The sequence below is a fragment of the Crinia signifera genome, chromosome 6 (assembly GCF_055691185.1).
Source record: "Crinia signifera chromosome 6, ASM5569118v1, whole genome shotgun sequence".
In the NCBI taxonomy this organism is placed as follows: Eukaryota; Metazoa; Chordata; class Amphibia; order Anura; family Myobatrachidae; genus Crinia; species Crinia signifera.
In genome coordinates, this window is record NC_139222.1 from 238383540 (window position 1) to 238403157 (window position 19618).

At 43.3% G+C, this 19618-nt stretch overlaps 1 protein-coding gene across 4 annotated transcripts in view; it reads right to left on the reverse strand.

Moving 5' to 3' along the window:
* Positions 1-1095: 1095 nt before the first annotated feature.
* Positions 1096-19618, reverse strand: part of JMJD1C (jumonji domain containing 1C) — a 228243-nt gene continuing 209720 nt past the window's right edge. For 2 of the 4 annotated variants that reach the window (XM_083149157.1, XM_083149158.1), the window contains exons 18-26: positions 18985-19263; positions 15785-15953; positions 15584-15674; positions 13332-13462; positions 10366-10488; positions 8541-8680; positions 6817-6993; positions 4268-4399; positions 1096-1930 (exon numbers count right to left, since the gene is read on the reverse strand). In XM_083149157.1, coding sequence (XP_083005283.1) covers positions 1841-1930; positions 4268-4399; positions 6817-6993; positions 8541-8680; positions 10366-10488; positions 13332-13462; positions 15584-15674; positions 15785-15953; positions 18985-19263 — 1332 coding nt within the window. In that variant the 3' untranslated portion in view covers positions 1096-1840. The remainder of the gene's footprint in view (positions 1931-4267; positions 4400-6816; positions 6994-8540; positions 8681-10365; positions 10489-13331; positions 13463-15583; positions 15675-15784; positions 15954-18984; positions 19264-19618) is intronic. The other 2 variants (XM_083149155.1, XM_083149156.1) reach the window with 2 other exon arrangements.

Consider the following 19618-nt stretch of genomic DNA (forward strand, 5'->3'; position numbering starts at 1 on the left):
ACCAGAGTTTTGTTCCCACCAGACACTGGACAACAGACGTTGTCTCAGACAAATTGGTTAAAGCCGTTTGATTTAACAAATTTATCCAACACTAGTTTTTTCCATTTTCCTTTGTTCCCACCAGTCAGATTGGACAGATAAATCTTTTTATGTCCACCAAACCCAAAAAACAGACCCTCTCTATGGGAGAATATTGCTACCTGTGGTGTGCCACGCTACAAACTTATAAACTTATTTGTTTTCATTTATCAAATCGAAAAAAAAAGCCACAAAAGGTTTTTTTAGGACTGGAAGAAAATTGTAACTGGAAAGAAAGGGTGATAATCCCAACAAGAATGAGATGTTATGATTTGAGTCTGCAGGTAAAGCAAACGCTTTAGTGTGCATTGTAACTTATCTTTAATATGATACATATGTTTTTTTATATTTAATAACTTATGTATTTTTACTCTTATGAATAGGGCTCCCTAACCAGGCAGTTTCCCCTGTTGCAGCACCGGCAGTTGGGATACCGACCGTCGGAATACTGACCCAGTCAGGATTCCGATGTTGGAGAAACGACCGTCAGTATCTCGACTGTCGTAATTATACCATACCCCCACGGAGATGCATGGGCAAGGACAGTTTGAGGCCTGGAGCTGAAAATGTTTAAAGGGCCTAATTTGAGAAGTGGAGGAGGTGAGGCCAATGCCATGTACAACCCATACCCTATAAGCCACAACATCTCCCTCAATATATAAAAGTACAGAAATTGCATAAAAATTTAAAACAGAAATGCAATTGTAATACTTATGATTTATGGCCGACCATGTTGCCAGCTGGGGTCTATCTGGTGATCATCATGCTGTCATGATGATGGGCCTATTTATGTGGAGGCCTGGAGCTACAGCTCCATCCGCCCCATTGTTAATGTGGCCCTGTGCATGGGGCCTAAGACACACGCCTGCAGCCACTCAGCATTTGAGAAAGTCTTTTTAATGGAAAATGTAAAACTTCTTTCAACTTCAATGTACAAAGCATGTGGAACACTTGCACTTTTAACAAATTAAAGCAAGCAAATGTTTTAAAAAAATACATCATTGAATGTATATATGTATATATTTACATAGCATATTAAGTTTTTTTTAATATTTAGCTTCAAAATGTCACATAAATTTTTACTAAAATGAGACAACTTGTTTCAAATAAATTACATCTTTTTTAAATGTCTAATTATACATTGAGTAGGCTTCAATAAAACATTGAACTGTCTTTTTTTAATACCGTGTTATATCTTATAATATTATACAAAGTTTACAGTTATTTGGCAGTAATCTTTCAGATTATGTTATGAATGCTTCCAAATGCAGGCAATAGCTGGTGATTTGTGTTTTACCCTCACAGTTACTGTCTCAATGTAGTGAAAAATATCCAAATTATTTTAGCAAACTATACAAGTCACATTTACATTTGATCAACAATATAGCATAGAACTTTTTTTGTTTTCTTTCTTTTTTTTTCCAAAAAAATAAATACATTTAAATCTTTTGACATTTTCTTTTTTTCACAAACTTTTAATATACACTATGATACAGTGCAGCACGCTGTGACGCCTCCTCCTGCAAAGCTGGCTGGGCCTGTAATGCACTTCAGGAGTTGGGTGGCCATTTGGGATCACATGAGCTAAGATAATGTTATACTGGTATGGTGTCAGTAACAAGTAAATACTTGAAGCACGTTTCTTGGCACTGATGTCTTAGCAATGGGTTTGCTCAGTGTCTTTTTCAGTTTTTTTTCCGTTTTTTTCTTGGTTTTAGTTTCTACCATCGTAGGAATCTTTTCAAATCCATTTTGAAAATACTTAGGATTCCTCCATGTCTTTTAGCTCTTCTTCATAAATCTTCAATGCTCTTACCATTTCTTTCACTGAATGGTACAAGATGTTTTTAACCTGGTACACCACAAAAAAAAAAAAAAAAGTCAATTATTTAAAACTTAAAACAATGAAAGTATTTTATTTTGATACTTTAGCATTTACAAATTTTTATTTAGAATGCATTTTGTTACAACGTATAGGAGACGTGTAATCATCAATTGGTAAATTTTAGCCCCCCTCTCCCTCTAATAACCACTCTACCACTTACAGTGCATCTGGAAAGTATTCACAGCGCTTCACTTTTCAACCTTGTTTTAGGTTAAAAACCTTATTCCAAAATGGAATAAATTAATTTTTTTCCCTCAAAATGCTACACACAATACCCCATAACGACAATATGAAAAAAGTTTTTGGGAGATTTTTGCAAATTTATAAACAAATTAAAGCCCAGGGCAGGAAAATGAACGGGCCCCTCCAGCTGCTGTTGAACTACATATTCCAGAAAGCCATGCCACCGTTATATAGTATACCCTGATCGCAAAACTGAGGTATTCAGAGATTGCTGAACTACGATGCACTAGACTGAGAATAGTATGGGCAGAATTAGGTTCTTCATAGTGACAATGTCATATTTTCTCAACACATTAAAAACAGGATTGATATTGTGCCTATTCCTCTTTCTAATATTAACATTTATTGTGAGATGTTGTTTAATCAAACATGTTTTTGGACAGCAGATGAGATGGGGTATCCAGGGTTTACTTGAAGATAATCCACAGTGAACGCCGTCAAGTAAACATTAAATATCTCAACAGACGGCACATACCTGAACACATTTTTACATTTACTAGAGGTTAAAGCCAAATACTTTCTAATGTGTTCATTTTCTACATGTCTGCTTGAAGCTGGCGATCTGCTGGGAGGTTATGGATATTAACAAGGATGCAAATTCCGCATGTACTGACAGCACCATGCACAGTGAGCTCCTGAGAAACATCCTGCAACATAGGGGCCGATATATTAAGTCTGGTGTAGTGATAAAGTTGCCCGTGATGATGAAGTAGCCAGTGAGCCCCCAACTGTCATTTTTTTAACCTAGCTTGTAACTTTATAGTTTGGAGCTGATTGGCTGGTGCGTTATCACCGGCCACTTAATAAATCTGCCCAATAATGGTGGCATCTTTGCTAACGTACAATACTGCTTAAAGCATTAAATACACTTGGGGGGTATGCAATATCCCTCCGCTATTTCCGATGGGGGAAATAGCGGCGGGGGAAATGCTGTCTTTAGTGACAGCATTGAAGAGGGATCACGGCAAAACAAGCCTGACTTTAGAAGCTGTCTGGCCCGTTCTGCTGATAACGGATTGTCGCGATCCCGGCCGAAGATCGACAATCCACGGCCGTTTATGCAGCCATGCACCCTTTTCGCAGATCGGCAGGCGGGACATTGAATCCCACATGCCGATCTGCTGTTGGTCAAACCGCAAACGGGACAGGATCACGGCTGTCGGGAGGCATCGAAAGCGGTGATCCTGGATTGCATACCCCCCTTAGTGTTTGTGGTAATAGAAGTACAGTGCAAATTGGTTACTGATGCAGACTAATATTAACATATGGAAATGTTACATTTTGAAGTCTGTCCCATGCATAAGCCACACGTAGTGTCTGATCTTTTCCTGTGTATACTGTTGCCATGCACCCGATGGCATGCAATGCGATTTTTGACCCCTATACGATGAAAGATTGTATAAGCACCCTAAAGGGTGCTTTTAAGCACCCTAATGGGTGCTTACAATGTTAAATGCACCCCCACGCCACCCCCCCACTATAAACGTGAACCAGAAGCGTGGCGAGCGCAGCGGTACGCGTCCTACGACCTTTTCATACCCCCACTATCCACGTCGGCGTGAAGTTGAGAATAGAAAGTGTGGTGAGTGCAGCGAGCCACCGAGCCCGAAGCGTGGCGAGCGCAGCGTGTCCCGCGAGGGGACGCGGATACCTTCACAGGTATCCGCGTGCGCTCGCCACGCTTCGGGCTCGGTGGCTCGCCACACTTTCTTTTCTCAACTCCACGCAGACGTGGATAGTGGGGGTATGAAAAGGTCGGAGGACGCGTACCGCCGCCGCTCGCCACGCTTCGGGTTCACGTTTATAGTGGGGGGGTGGCGTGGGGGTGCATTTAACATTGTAAGCACCCATTAGGGTGCTTATACAATGTTTAATCGCATCGCATCGTATGGCATTGTATGCCATATACAATGCCATACAATTTTAAAATTGTATGGCATTGTACAATATCGTGCGATATCACGTCGCATCGCATACCATCGTATGCCTTATGGTATGCGATGCGATGGGCGCCGCCAAAATACACAAGTACCATTAACGCAGAGTCTGTTTGTGTCTTACCTGCAATTTATCATCAAAATTAATTTCTTCTTTAGAAAGTCTCAGCTCCTGGGTTAGATGAAATGACTGAACAAGATGTTCTGGGGACACAAAGTCCTGAGTCACTTGGATGCAGCTGTGAAAGTTTTGCACCTGTAACAAAAAGTACAGAACACAAGTGTGAGCGTCACACCTCCCACCTCAGACATATTAGCAATGCAAACCATATCAGGGCTATTACGGCAGCGTCATCTGCCACGGAGCGCATTTCTGTGTAGGAATAGTAATAATGTGCATTATCCTACAGACAGTAGTACAAAACAAGCATGAATACCGTAGTATGATATATAATGACAGCAGCATTGTTTGCACAAACAATGAGTCATCTCCTAACAGCAATAGAACAAATTGCTTGATTACTATGAGTTATACAACCTTTATGGCTGGTTATCCTCAGCCTCAGTTGTCAGAAATGAAAGCGGTAATAATTGACAGAGGTATTTGCCAAGCAAGCGCCACACGTGACTGACAAACCAGCCCAATCATGCAATCTCTATATCCTACAACAGGGGTGGCCAAATCGGTCCTCGAGATCTACCAATGGTCCATGTTTTCTAAATCACCTAGCTGGTGCACAGCTGTAGTCATTACTAACTGTCACATGACCCAGATCACCTAGCTGGTGCACAGCTGTAGTCATTACTCATACCCCTTTCAGACAGAAAAAAAGACCCGGGAATTTTCCTGCTCTTGCCGTGTCGACCCGGGTTTTTCTTCTGTCTGAAAGGGTCAACACGGGTCTAAAGTTCCGGGACTTTGACCCAGGTATTTACCTGGGTTTTTCCCGGGTCTGTATTCCAAAAACCCGGGTCGCCGGCTGTCTGAAAGGAAACAACCCGGGTTTTTGGGATTATTACACATTGTTAGGCACTGATTGGCTCTCCTGTTGGGGTGCTGGCTGATTGGTTGTGAGGATAGGCTTCTCTGATTGGCTGGGAGGGCATAGCAATGGAGCTGGCCTCTGAGGTCATTAGTGAGCTAAACAAAAAAAGGATAGCATGGCCCACTGGTAGAAGCAAGAGGTGAGAGCTGCTGGCAGTGAGAGGGGAGGAGGATATCGGCAAACAGATGACTGGGACAGACAAAGATGCCACAGTGTACTCAAACATTGCAAATATACTGACAGCCATGTGAGGTAACATGTACCTTCCAGTATATAAAAACAATAAAACTTGTTTACAACATATCCTTGTGTCATGCCATGGTTAATGCAATGCAGTGAGCAGTCACCACCCACTTTTGATGACCTCATCTCTGTGTGCCTTTAAAACTGTCCTTTTCTTATGACACAGAGTTTTGCAGGAAAAATACGGCTTCTGTGTGAAAGGGGTCGACACGGGAAATACCCGGGTTTTTGCTCCTGTGTGAAAGGGGGTCAGCCCCTTGCTGCCTAGTTGTACCCGGGTTTTTGTATCCGGGAAATACCTGGGTTTTTGGGATTTTTCTGTCTGAAAGGGGTATTACTGTCACATGACCCAGATCACCTAGCTGGTGCACAGCTATAGTCATTAATAATACCCCTTTCAGACAGAAAAATCACAAAAACCCAGGTATTTCCCGGATACAAAAACCCGGGTACAACTAGGCAGCAAGGGGCTGACCCCCTTTCACACAGGAGCAAAAACCCGGGTATTTCCCATGTCGACCCCTTTCACACAGAAGCCGGATTTTTCCTGCAAAACTCTGTGTGTCATAAGAATAGGACAGTTTTAAAGGCACACAGAGATGAGGTCATGAAAAGTGGGTGGTGACTGCTCACTGCATTGCATTAACCATGGCATGACACAAGGATATGTTGTAAACAAGTTTTATTGTTTTTATATACTGGTAGGTACATGTTACCTCACATGGCTGTCAGTATATTTGCAATGTTTGAGTACACTGTGGCATCTTTGACTGTCCCAGTCATCTGCCGATATCCTCCTCCCCTCTCACTGCCAGCAGCTCTCACCTCTTGCTTCTACCAGTGGGCCATGCTATCCTTTTTTCAGCTCCCTAATGACCTCAGAGGCCAGCTCCATTGCCATGCCCTCCCAGCCAATCAGAGAAGCCTATCCTCACAACCAATCAGCCAGCACCCCACCAGGAGAGCCAATCAGTGCCTAACAATGTGTAATAATCCCAAAAACCCGGGTCGTTTCCTTTCAGACAGCCGGCGACCCGGGTTTTTGGAATACAGACCCGGGAAAAACCCAGGTAAATACCTGGGTCGAAGTCCCGGAACTTTAGACCCGTGTTGACCCTTTCAGACAGAAGAAAAACCCGGGTCGACACGGCAAGAGCAGGGAAATTCCCGGGTCTTTTTTTCTGTCTGAAAGGGGTATCACTGTCACATTTTCAAACCTGCTGCATTCTTTCCTACTATAGATCCACAGAATGCCTGAAAAACATGAACTGTTGGTAGATCTTGAGGACAGGTTTGGCCAACCCTGTCCTACAACTAAGGCTAAACCCGACTGACTGTAATGTGCAAATCACTACAGAATAAAGCCTCAATCTCCGTACTTTACCTGATAAATGGCGCCTGCGGGCAATATGATTGCATCACCGAGGAACTGGACGAGTGCGTGGCTTTTCACATTATAATCCTCAAGGAGACTTTGGCGGAGTTTCTTGCTTAGGTACCAGTTCTGGTCTCGTATCGGGTCATGGTCCGGCAGGATTTCTAGACACTGCTCTTTTGCAGCCTGTAACAGATGTGCAATGTGGCACGGTGAGTGTTACATGACACTTCTTGGCTTGTATTTGGTCACTATGCAGTCTTTGTAAAATGATACTTTAACCACACACACACGGACACACGGACACACACACACACACACACACGGACACACAGACAGAGTAGGAAAGATTTCCTACACAGAACACACTGCTATTCTGAAACTGTAGTCTTGTGTAACAGTTATACTCAGTATGGAAGTCCTGATAAATGACACAAGATCAACGCTGATCTACGAAAACATTTCACAAGCTTTCTCCACTGTCCCATGGAAAGTAGAAGTAATGCGTAGTGATCCAGCTACAGTACTGGCAGTCATTCACACTGCGTACATCCCATTGGCGGACTCTATAAACAGTTCTCGAATACGAGCAACAGGCTGGATGGATAACACTGTGTTCCCTGCCAGATCAGACCGTTCTGCTAACAATGACCAGCAGCAAACACACTTTTTCCTTTATAAATGGTCATACATATATTCGGAATAACCAATACTGATAATATAGGAAACTGGTGATCAAAGCATTTTTGTCCTAGTTTGTGAAACACAAAAATACTGTTTCGCTAAAGGATCGATGGACTTAATTAAAAAAAAGGTACTTATGTATTATCTGGGCTCCCATGTTAAATGCATCCCATTTTTTCATACCCCTACTATCCAAATACGCATGGAGTTGATTTTATATAGTGTGGCGAGCGCAGCGAGCCACCGTGCCCGAAGCGCGGCGAGCCCCGCGAGGGGACACGGTCTCATAAGAAAAACGGGAGCCCAGATATTACATAAGTACCATCAAAAATTCAAGAGGGTCAAAAATATAACAGAAATTCCAAATATAGCAACAAGACCTTATGAATAGGACAATGTGAAATGTCAGCGGAAAACTAGGCTTAACCCATTTTGCATACCGCTCAAAATTAAATTTTGTTGATAAATTACAAATATTGTGACAAAATAAAGCACCATCAGTGTCACTTACAAATGGCTGTTTTCAACATTAAGTTCATAGAAGAAAACAGAAGTGAGGTCATGGGTTCGATTCCCACCATGGCCCTAACTGTGCAGAGTTTCTATAGTCTCCCCGTGTTTGCGTGGGTTTCCTCCGGGTACTGAGGTTTTCTCCCATAATCCATACATATACTGGTAGGTTAATTGGCTCCCTACAAAATTAACCCTAGAATGTCTGCGCGCGTGTACATGTGGTAGGGAATATAGATTGTAAGCTCCACTGGGACAGGGACTGATGTGAATGTTCAACTATACTTTGTAAAGTGCTGCGGAATATGTATGCGCTATATAAGAAACTGTTAATAAATAAATAATAATAACTATTACAAGTTTTACAGAACAGCGCTTTATACATGTGTCAACAAGATAACCTTGTTAGTACCTAGGGTGTTCTCAAATACAAATCTGAATGCCTAATATGGTACCAACTCTAGAAACCTATTAAATAATTCAGACAAAGCATGCCTACTTGGCGGAACACAACACACACACACACACACGTGTCTTACCTTATGGAGAAACTCGCGGATTTTGTCAGCATCTTTAGGCTCATAAATGTGCCACAGAGAACCCGGAACTTCATTGCTGTCCTTCAACCTTTTTTTCAAGCATTCGTCCAGGTCCTCCTCTTCAAACTTCTTCAACACACCTTAAAAAGAAAACAGGATTTATTTAGAACGTTCCCCAGATGCCTGCTAGTTACCCAATGTCCAGTGGCTTGTTTCACTAGCAGCAGATTTTCATATAGGAAGAGGAAGTGTAACCTCTGTTATTGGTGCACAATGTATCTATCTGATGCCCACTCTCACATCTGATCCCTGGGGACAGGGTACGCACACATAAACCCATTATCCTATACTGCAGTTATAGGGAGATAATGTTATTTCCTAAACTACTCCTGGTGTACTGAATTTGTTAGTTTTTCTATTATCTTCAGTTACCCACATGTATTACATACTTGTTTAACTCCTTCCTTGATTAGTATTATACTTCTAGATACAACTAGACAAACACATTTCAGGATAATTCACTAAAGATGTATTTATTATATTACACTGACCATATTACAATACTATTGCTTGAATCAACAACAAAATAAATGAATAAGAACTAATGGAAACTATCTTCGGTGGAGTGGTGTCAATGGTCAAATCGATCCGTATGTTTTTTTTCCACATTCACAGAGGGCCCAGGGCCCCACACCCGAGGCCTAATCTCACACTTCCCTCCTGTTCTGCAGACAGGTCAACAGTTTTTTTTTTTACTAAACAAAAGTGAAAGCACACCACAGACCAATGTAGCCACAATGGCTGCTCTCCTGACTGCTGACGATTCTACAAGGAGGTGGGTTACTCTCTATCACCTCTAGCGAGAATCCTTCAGCACAAAGACCAGTTAGAGACCGTTATCCTTTTCTAAGGGCATTTCTGTAAGGTTTTTGAGCTGAAGGGACCCAGAGGTGGGTGAGTATGTGACTTCTGTGAACTCATCTGCCTTGTATGAAATACAATAATGCATAATCCTGTATGGAGCACACCCATCAGCTCACGTGCCCCCCATTCCTACTTGTGTAGACTAGACCTGGGGTCCTCAAACTATTTTGTTCTGGGATCCCATCAGATAATAAAAATGACAGGACCCCAGCAAGTTACTGCAGGTGGTCATCACATCACACGTGTAGTCAGCAGACAGCTCAGACATGGCAGCATTGTGGAGGCACAAAATGATGGGAGGAGTCTGATATACCATAACCCATCACATCACACCACACGTGTAATCAGCAGACAGCACAGACATGGCAGCATTGTGGAGGCACAAAATGATGGGAGGAGTCTGATATACCATAACCCATCACATCACACGTGTAATCAGCAGACAGCACATACATGGCAGCATTGTGGAGGCACAGAATGATGGGAGGAGTCTAACATAGCAGACAATTCAACAGATTATTCAGACTCCTTGAATCACTGACAGATAAGAAAAGTCATCAGCCACATGGAGTCGTGACCCCATGCTGAGAAGGTCAGAACCCACAGTTTGAGAACCGCTGGACTAGACAGATGAACCTTGCTTAAGGACTGGTACACTCCTTTCCTGCTTCACCTATCTTATGAACATACATTTCCTGTGTCCGTGTTGCGCTCCCTGACTCCACATAACAGTTTACTATGGTATTAGTGTACCCAAGCCTGTTATCTTGTTTATGTTGTATTAGAAGTGTTCCAGTCGTATGTATGGCATGCCACTGTACTACATGTGGTTACACACACACACACACACACACACACACTTTAATGATTAAACCAAGAAAAGCAGTAGTAGTAGACAGACCTGATTTACTGGCAGCCACGTTGTTTTTCATTGCACCAACATACACCAGAATGTTCACCATGTCTGACACTTCAATATGAAGATTCGTTGTGCCTGTGTCCTGATCCTTTGTGGCAATGACTCCTGTAATGTAATACAATTGTGATGAGGCAGAAAAAATAATAAAGGTGTTCTCTTATTGGATTCAGTTATCTGAGATTGGTCAATTCTGAAAACCAAGCTGTTGCTGTGGGAGATAATGGGGCAGATGTAGTAAGCCAGGAGAAGAGATAAACTGGAGATAAAGTGAAAGGAGATAAAGCACCAGCCAATGAACTGTGGGGTAAATTTATTAATGTGGGCTTAAGGTTCTTTATGGTTGCAGGATCGGTTCACCACTTTTCGTGGCGAAGCTCACCTGCAATTCGCCCGAACTTATGTACAGTGTTGGCTTCGTTATGGGAGATACTGCTGCGCAGGATACGCTGCCTCCCATAACGTATGTGCGCTGCCGTCCGCCTGTCTTATCTGCGCATGCGCAGGATACTTTTTCTCACAACATGTACCCGGTGCATGCAGTTTTCCATGTTAGGCGCTGCTTGTTGGTCTCCGGTGGCTTCAGATTAAAACTGCGCATGCGCCGGGTAATGTTCGCAGGGGATGCTGTGTACCCGGCGCATGCACAGTTTTAATCTGAAGCCGCCGGAGACCAACAAGCGGCGCCTATCATCACACAGGAGCCTTGCTTCACCAGAAAATTCTGGCGCTATGAACTGGACTGCAAAGAAGGAGCGTGTGGCCAGCGGGAAGCCTCATAAATAAGGTAATAGCCCGGAGCTCTGCAGCAACTAACGCATACACGTTAACCCTCTGGCCCCACACCAGCGCCGTTAAAGTACCCGCACAGTGGATTTGTTAGAGGGGGGGGGGGGGGAAGCGCTATCCCCTGCTTTAGAGCACGGGGATAGCGCGTATGCCCCACAGCGCCGGTTGATAAATCTACCCCTGAGTTTGAAACGACAGTTGGGAGTTGTTTTGCTGGTGCATTCTGTTTTTTTTTTCTCTATCTCCAGTTTATCTCGTCCCCGGGCTTAATTTATCTGCCCCAATGTCTACGTTGCAAATGGATGTACGCCCCTTTGCAAATGGATGTACGGGGGAGAAATCATTCCATGGTCGCTGATCATCGAATGATATTTCCCCTTTTCTCATACATAAGTAGTCTTGACTGACCTATATTTGCACTGTATGGGTCAGAGAATGGGGCGGACTGCTGACACCCTGTGACATTAGCCACCTGCCCCTGGCAGGCAGCTGCCCGCCTGCGTTCGCACGGGGATGCCCAGCGGTTTCATGGGCATGCCCATGACCGCGCCTCCGTGCAAACTGCTTGATGACTGTGCAAGTCACCAAAGGTGTCCGCACAGCAGTCCTGCATATGCACAAACATGGGTCCCTGGTTTGACTACGCCGGGTACTGATCAGATTAGAATTAGGCCCATGGAGAGACCACCGCAATAACAAACTAATAGATTCTGATAACTATATTTTATGGTGTCCCGGAAACAATGTTAGTAACAATATGAAATGAGACCTGCAGAAATGCTGTCCATGCGGCAGGACTAGGACAAGGCCACCGTACGTAGGGGAGTAAAGAGATTTTTCTCTGTCTAGATAAATACATTCATTAGAATGTCACACGTTCTCCTGTTCTCTCTATTCATAAACATACTGTAAGTGTGCAAAGCGAATGCCAGCCTCGCTTGCTGGCATGAAAATCTGGATGGAAGCAAACGAGAACCAACAATTTGCCCCCGAGTGCCAGAAAACTGACCAAAGGGGGTCATTAAGACAAAGTGATGAAATCCGTTTTTGCAAGTGTTGAAGCGCTTAGAAGCATATGGTCCATTGTCATTGGCCGACACCCATGACCAGATTTTCATTCACACCATCCACCTAGTTGTATGGTGGCCAGATAGTCTTAAGGCGTACGGTCACCTTTAGGCCCTATGCAATACGATTAGTGCAAAGTCAGCTGGGAAATTAATCTGCATATCTAAGTATCTAATCCATGTACGCAGAATTATTAACCCCTTCCCGACATTTGACGTACATTTACATCATGGCCGGGATGTACTTCCCGACACATGGCATAAATGTACGTCATGACTTTAAACTGTCACCGCGTCTATAGACGCGGTGACAGAGGGACGATGGCTGCTGTCCCTGACAGCAGACATCTTCCCTCGTAGCCCAGGGGGGGCAGCGATGCCCCTCCCCATCGGCGATCGCTGCGATTGGCTGTTCAAATGTGAACAGCCAATTGCAGCGTTTTCTGTGTATAATTTTGTCTCTGCTGCCCCCTAGTGTCCAAAAAAAAATAAAAGGAGGTTGAAATAATGATGTTAAAATAAAGTACACATATGGTCTTTGTTAGTTATTAACTATTTTGAGTGGTATGATTATTTGTCTCACAAGCAGAAAATTTAACATTTTGCAAAATGTTCAATTTTTTTACGACATTTTGGTATTTTTCACAAAAAAAACAGACTGTATCGACCAAAATTTACCACTAACTTAAAGTACAATGTGTCACGAGAAAACAATCTCAAAATCACTGGGATAAGTAAAAGCAATAAAAAGTTATCCCCACATAAAGTGATATATGTCAGATTTGAAAAAAAGGGCTCTGTCAGGAAGGCAAAAACAGGCTGCGGCGGTAAGGGGTTAAACGTGAATGTCAAGAATATTTATGTTATGAATATATGAATGTCTCATTCCTGGGAATATATCTAGTTACAGCTTTACAATTGATTCACAGTCCTGGGAAAAAACTTCTGTGAAGAGAAGATGACGACAGGTCCTTTTAAAGAACTTCAGCAGCTCTGTAACATTTTCCTGGCTGATACTAGTTATAATCCCTCAAAGAGGTAACATGTATACAAAGCTAAAAATCTGTGTTATATAGTTACTAAGCATCAACTTACCATACGCGCTGCACATCCTTGGGCCCAAGTCTGGACGCACAAAGAAAGTTGGCATATGAGAAGCCAGGTTAAATTTCCCATCTGGGTTACAGTATTCGGGGACTGGGAGCATCCTAAAGAACTCGTCATGCCTGAGGAGATAAAAAGGTTTTCAGTGGAAGTGTTTGGAATAAACAGCTGCTTCTTATCACTGTATAAAAGGGGGGGGTTCTCTGCTGGCACCCATCATTTCTGCTTGCATCATTCTGAGGTGGTGGGCAGGAATCAACCCAAAGTGTATCTTTTGAGTGCCAAAAACCGTGTGCCCAGTCGTTCGCACACGTTTTAATCAATTATGATGTGTATGGTGTGATTGGCAATGGGTGTCCAGTAATTCATATCTAGCGCTATAAACATTCAGGGTGAAATGTAATAGGATGAGAGATTTAGAAAGTGAGAGATTTGGTAACAAATCTGTTTTAAGAGCGGCAATCATTTACACTGCAAACCCAGTTTGATTTTGAAGTGTAAATGATTGCCGCTTTAATAAAACTGGAGATTTCTTACCAAATCTCTCATCCTATTAAATTCTCCCCTTAATGTCACCTGACATTTTACACAAAACAATTGGCTTGCCTCAGTAATGGCTACTGATAGACATAACGCGCGGAAATAGGTGCAACTGTTACAACTATTTAAGGAAAAAAGTTCACAATACAAATGCCCTGAAGGGGGCACTGTGGCATTACGATGAAGAAATGTTACTGGCAGTTAACTCTCAGGTATGGATGCACCTGAGTTTTGATGCAGACTGGGTAACGCCACAAACCGGTTGTCTATAAGTGCATTTATGATGCATGCCGAGTAAAGAGCCCCACACACAGGGTGACTTGCAGGCATTTTCTGAGCGATTTTACTAAATCACTCAGAAAATGCCTGAAAATGCATGTAAATCGCTGTGTGTGTAGCCCACACAGCGATTTACATGCGCGCCCCCCCACCATTCTGAATCTTGGACAGATTCAGAACGGACCCGCCGTAAATTCAGTGCAGTCGCTCAGATGCTGCTGCACATCTCCCGCATGTATTGTGCGGGGATTTGCAGGGAGGGCCATCTGAGCAACTGTCAGTGAAGACGCAGCCTGGAAGTCCCGCTGAAGACGCAGCCTGGAAGTCCCGCTGAAGACGCAGCCTGGAAGTCCCGCTGAAGACGCAGCCTGGAAGTCCCGCTGAAGACGCCCGGAAACAAGACGTCTCCAGGACCCGTCGTGCCCGCCATCTCCAGTCTGAGTCTGGGGGGGGCGCACGGGGGGCAACTGTACCACAAATGATTAAACATTTGAGGGGGGGCACTGTACCACCAATGATTAAGGTTTATCTATATGGCCACTGGCCACCAATGATTTTGTTAATTATCAGCCTATTGGGGTGCCAGGGACAGCCTCAGGCTTCAGCCCAGGCCGGTGTCGCCCTGGAGGGGGGGACCCATTTATTGGGTTGGTCCCCTCTCCCCTAGGGACCCGGCCCAGGCTGACAAGCCACAGAGGTAATGCTTTACCCGCGGGACCTTATATAATAAGTGTCCCCGGCTGTGGCATTACCCTGATGGCTGTTTGAGTCTCATGCAGCCAATTCAAAAAGTGTGCCGACTCAGTGATTACTAAAGAAACTTATCTTGCCGCCTGTTTATGCATTTACAAATATTTGTACAGTAAACAACTTCTGATTTATGTATCATACGCTATATATCAGCATTATCGTTTTCTTTGCTACTTCGTTACCCTTACAGGGGAGATAGATAATAATATATCAAGTTGTTGTTGCACATGAGAGATCTATGAGCACAATCGAAAGAGACAGATTTGTAAAAGTGGATGAAAGGAATACCAGCGCTGACTAAATATTCAATTGTTTCTTAAAGAAGAAGCAATTTATTTACTGGCAATATAATTATATGAGATGAAATCAAATAGAACATAGATTAAAAGTCACTAGATGCCAAACTGTTCACCAGATTTATGATAGATCTCAGGACTAGGGCCTTCTCAGCTTTATACAAGTGTCATGCCTCTGGGAACCGTGTCCGTAATACCCTCAATGCCAATGAACCAATACCCCCAATATTTGGCTTTGGTAAGGATTGTACTATGACCGTAGGGTTACCAGGACATTTGTAAGTCTGCTCATTAGCAGGATAGAAAACAACCTTTTTTTGGCTTATCCTTTAATGACAGAAACTCAGACACAACACACCAGCCACTCAGCACTGTTACCTCACAAGCATCATATTCTTAAAGTCATCTCCGGAAGGCTGATCTTTTAGCTTCAGAAGCACGGTCTCTCCAGTTTTCAGTTTTTGCCGCTCTGTTTAAAGAGGGAGAAGAAGACAAAGCCAGTGTTATCCTTGTGACTGTCAGAACACAAGTTCTCGCTCTTCCTGCCTGCTCTGTGCACTTCTGCATAATGACACTTACTGGAGACATCTTCAAATCCATCCCAGAAATCCTTCACGTTGCCGCTTGACACAACTCCTTCCTTGCAGTTCAGAAGATCCCCTTGGTGGTCCCCAAAGTCATTGCTCACTGCCTCGGATTTCCACAGATTTGCATTCATTTTGTTTTGGTTCCCAGAGACCAGAACAGTCTGAGAAAACAATACAATACAGGGTTAGACCCTACCAAAAACACAGGTGCAGCTTTGTACATCATTGCTGATGAGATCGCATTTGGAGAGGTTACCGATTGTCAAGCGAATATTAAAATATAACACATTAAAATATAATACACATTCTTATAGTGGCTTTGTACACTACACTTTGTGTTTTCCATTGAATGTTTAAAAAAAAAAAGTAATAATGATCAAAACGCGAATCTCTCTCTCTATATATGGGGTCATAGTAGTTAGCAGTAGTCATTTATATGCAGTATTATTATAACCAGAGTATTAATGTCTATTCAAACACATCTGTGCTGTTGCTTGGCAACCACTGGGATGTGAGGATGTAAACAGATGGCATTAGACATCTCCTACTCCCTACTGCAATCTGATTATATGATGATGCATCAAGAGCATACGTTACAAATATGCAAATTTATTCCACAAACTGACTTCTACAACAATTCTAAATGTGTGCATGTGTCATACAAACGATAATGTGAATGTGACCATCTATCGGACTTTGTTGCAAAAGAAATGACCATTGGCAAGAATATACAGAGTGGTATAATCATGGTATGGCCAATGGGTGCCGGACGGGGTCCCGACAGTCATTAACCTGACGTCGGGATCCCGACTGTTAAAACACCGACAGCCGGGTTCCCGACAGCCGTCGGCTATTTTCCTTTGTGGGGGTCCACGACCCCCATAGAGGGAGAATAGAATAGATGGCGAGCGTACTGAGCCACCGTGCCTGCAGCATGGCAAGCCCGCAAGGGGCGTTGTTGCGCTGGCCACGCTGTCTGAGACCAGGCAGTCGGGATCCCAAAGTCGGTGAATCATATCACACCCATGGCCAATGCCCCGGATAACAGACAACTGGTTGCCATATAATATAGGCTGTCTAGAAGCACATGAAGTCGTTTTTTTTTTACTGCTAATGCAACATGAAACTTTGGCATTCTTATTTGCACATCTGTGAAAAAAATACATCATCTTTCCACAGAGACTACAAAGTGATTTAGGGGAACTGTAAGCTTCCCACTACACCGATAACAGCTGATACAAATGGTAATTCATGTCACACTTCTTTACAAGAAGGTTTGAGAAAGCACGCAGGAGCGGACTGTGGTCATCCTGGCAGCCTGCTCGTTGCCTGATCTTCCTAGCTAGAAGCTCATAGTCTGCTCCGCTCTGCCAGTCCCTCCATTGGTTGCCTGTATTTTACCGTATTTAATATAAAACACTTCTACTCACATATAAACCTATTAACCATACTGCACCAGCATATATCTCTTTAATCATCAAAAAATTTCTCCTAACTCAACCACTCCTCGTCTCTCTTCTGCATGGATCACCAGCTCCCATTCACTATTACAGGACTTTTATCGGGCTGCTCCCATCCTATGGAATGCCCTTCCACGCACAATAAGACTCTCCACTAGCCTCCAAACTATCAAGCTTTCCCTGAAAACTCACCTCTTCAGGCAAGCCTATCATTTTTAAGTTCCACATGCATAACCCTCTGAGGCACTTATGTATTATATAGCGTGGTGCCTGTCCTTGTGTTTCCCTCTTATGTCCCTATAGATTGTAAGCTCGCAGCAGGGCCCACTTACCTCCAAGTCTGTCTGTTACCCAATTTTGTCACTGTCTACAATTGTAAAGTGCAACGGAATCTGCTGCGCTTTACTGAAAATAAATAAATAAGATCCCTTGCACCATAACCATATGCACCAACCCACTCCTGCGGAGTGCAAAATATCCTTGTAAAATAAGCATCCCATCTCTGGCCGCACACTACTGAACAGATATGTGCGTTTGCACGGCTGCTGACCAAAAGCAGCCATTGTATAGATAGGGTGGTCCGTGTGTTTGAAGCATGATCTGCTGACAATTTCTTTCTCTGGTGCATGCTGGAATCCACCAGATCCAGAAGAGTCTCAGCTTCCCTTCTCTGCCTGATAACACTATAACAACTGTTGCATGGGCTTATAATAAAGGCGACCTGCCATATATTTCCCATCAGCACCATCAGATGGGTGACAGACAAGTGACACATACTTCCAATGAATAATAGGGTTCTCCGATAGGATCGATTACATTAAAATATCTCCAATCTCTGTCTTAACAGCTCCCTCCATAGCCAACAAGTTTGAAAACGATCAGTATCCCTACAAAAATTGCTTTCACTTTGTTATGACATCATTTAGCACACAAATGAGTAATTTGTCGTTCGTGTGGCCTCTAGTGTCGGGTAGTGGTTAGCCTTTTATATTTTTTTTAATTCCCACTGTTTGCAGAAGAGTTCTGGTCAGTATCCCAAACAGTACACTCTAGGCAGCTGCGTTTCACAGGAAGATATAAACACAATGTCAGACATCTGTCAACAGCTGGGAATCAACTGTTGTTTTTCAGTTTATTGGTAAGACTAGTCTCTGTAACTAATAAACTATTGTGCAAGAGTATTAACAAATCAAATAAAGATAAAGTAAGCAATGGCAGCGCTGCAAAGTGGGTAGTGATGCATGTGACGAAGGAATGCCGAGATCAAAAGCCTCACTCCCATGTGACACTTATTCTCATTACACATCAGTCTGCTCACATCTATGTCCAAAGCCAAACATACAACCGTGACAAAGGCTGCTCACCAAGCGCTGTGATCAGCCTTAGAGCAAAAATCTTTCCATGTCTCCACACAAAATCACAAGTGAAGTTATTAGCCCCAACTGTGGATCTTTTAAAATGTGTCCGTGAATAATGAGTGCACCTGTCGGGTGACCTGGAAAACGTGAACTGTTGGGGGGTCCTGAGGACCGATTTGAGAACCACTGTCCTAAAGGAACATTAGATTTGAAAGTCTACACGGCGTGGTAAAGAAAAACCCATTTACAATCATTACCTTAAGCTTATAAAGTATCACATACAGTAGGTGTAACCACACAATGCTTGTACTGAACACTACGTGTGTACAGAGAATGTGCTGTTAGTTCATTGAACCTAGCAACATATTACTAACCTTCCCTTGCTTCCAGCACTCTCTGAAGAGCTTCCAGTTGCTGTTATGTTTATGATCTTTTAGCCATAAAATGTGCCGATCACAGATCCAAGAATGTGGAATATCATTGTGTGTTCTCGTGTTTTCATCCGGCGACGGCTTGCGGCTGTCTGGCATTTCCTCTTTTGGCTCAGCTTTCACTATGGGTTTAGGTGGCCTTGTGGCAGGAATCTTGTTTTCAACCACTGAGGCGATGATGTCATCCAAGATGTTTGGCATAGACCGGCCGCCTTTACCGTTCTGTTATTAATGCACAAACAATACGTTCAGTAAGACCCAACAAATGTCCCTAGGACAACATCATGTATTTACAAAGTGACATATCTAGTGTGCAGTAAGATGCTGGAAGTATTTCTAGCTGGCTACATATGAGATTGCAGAGAGCGTCAGAGCTACCAAGTTATTGGCTCTTGTATAAATGGGATATTCCAGCAGTAGATGCTGGAGGTAAAAAGACTGATCCTGGCATCAAAATATGGAGAGTCTGGACAGGGGCTCCATTAGTCTCCCTCTACCCCTCCCCTGTAACAGCCCAACACTCCCCATCTGTTGCTATCCCCCCTGCTAGTACCTAAACCTAACCCCTGTACCTTGC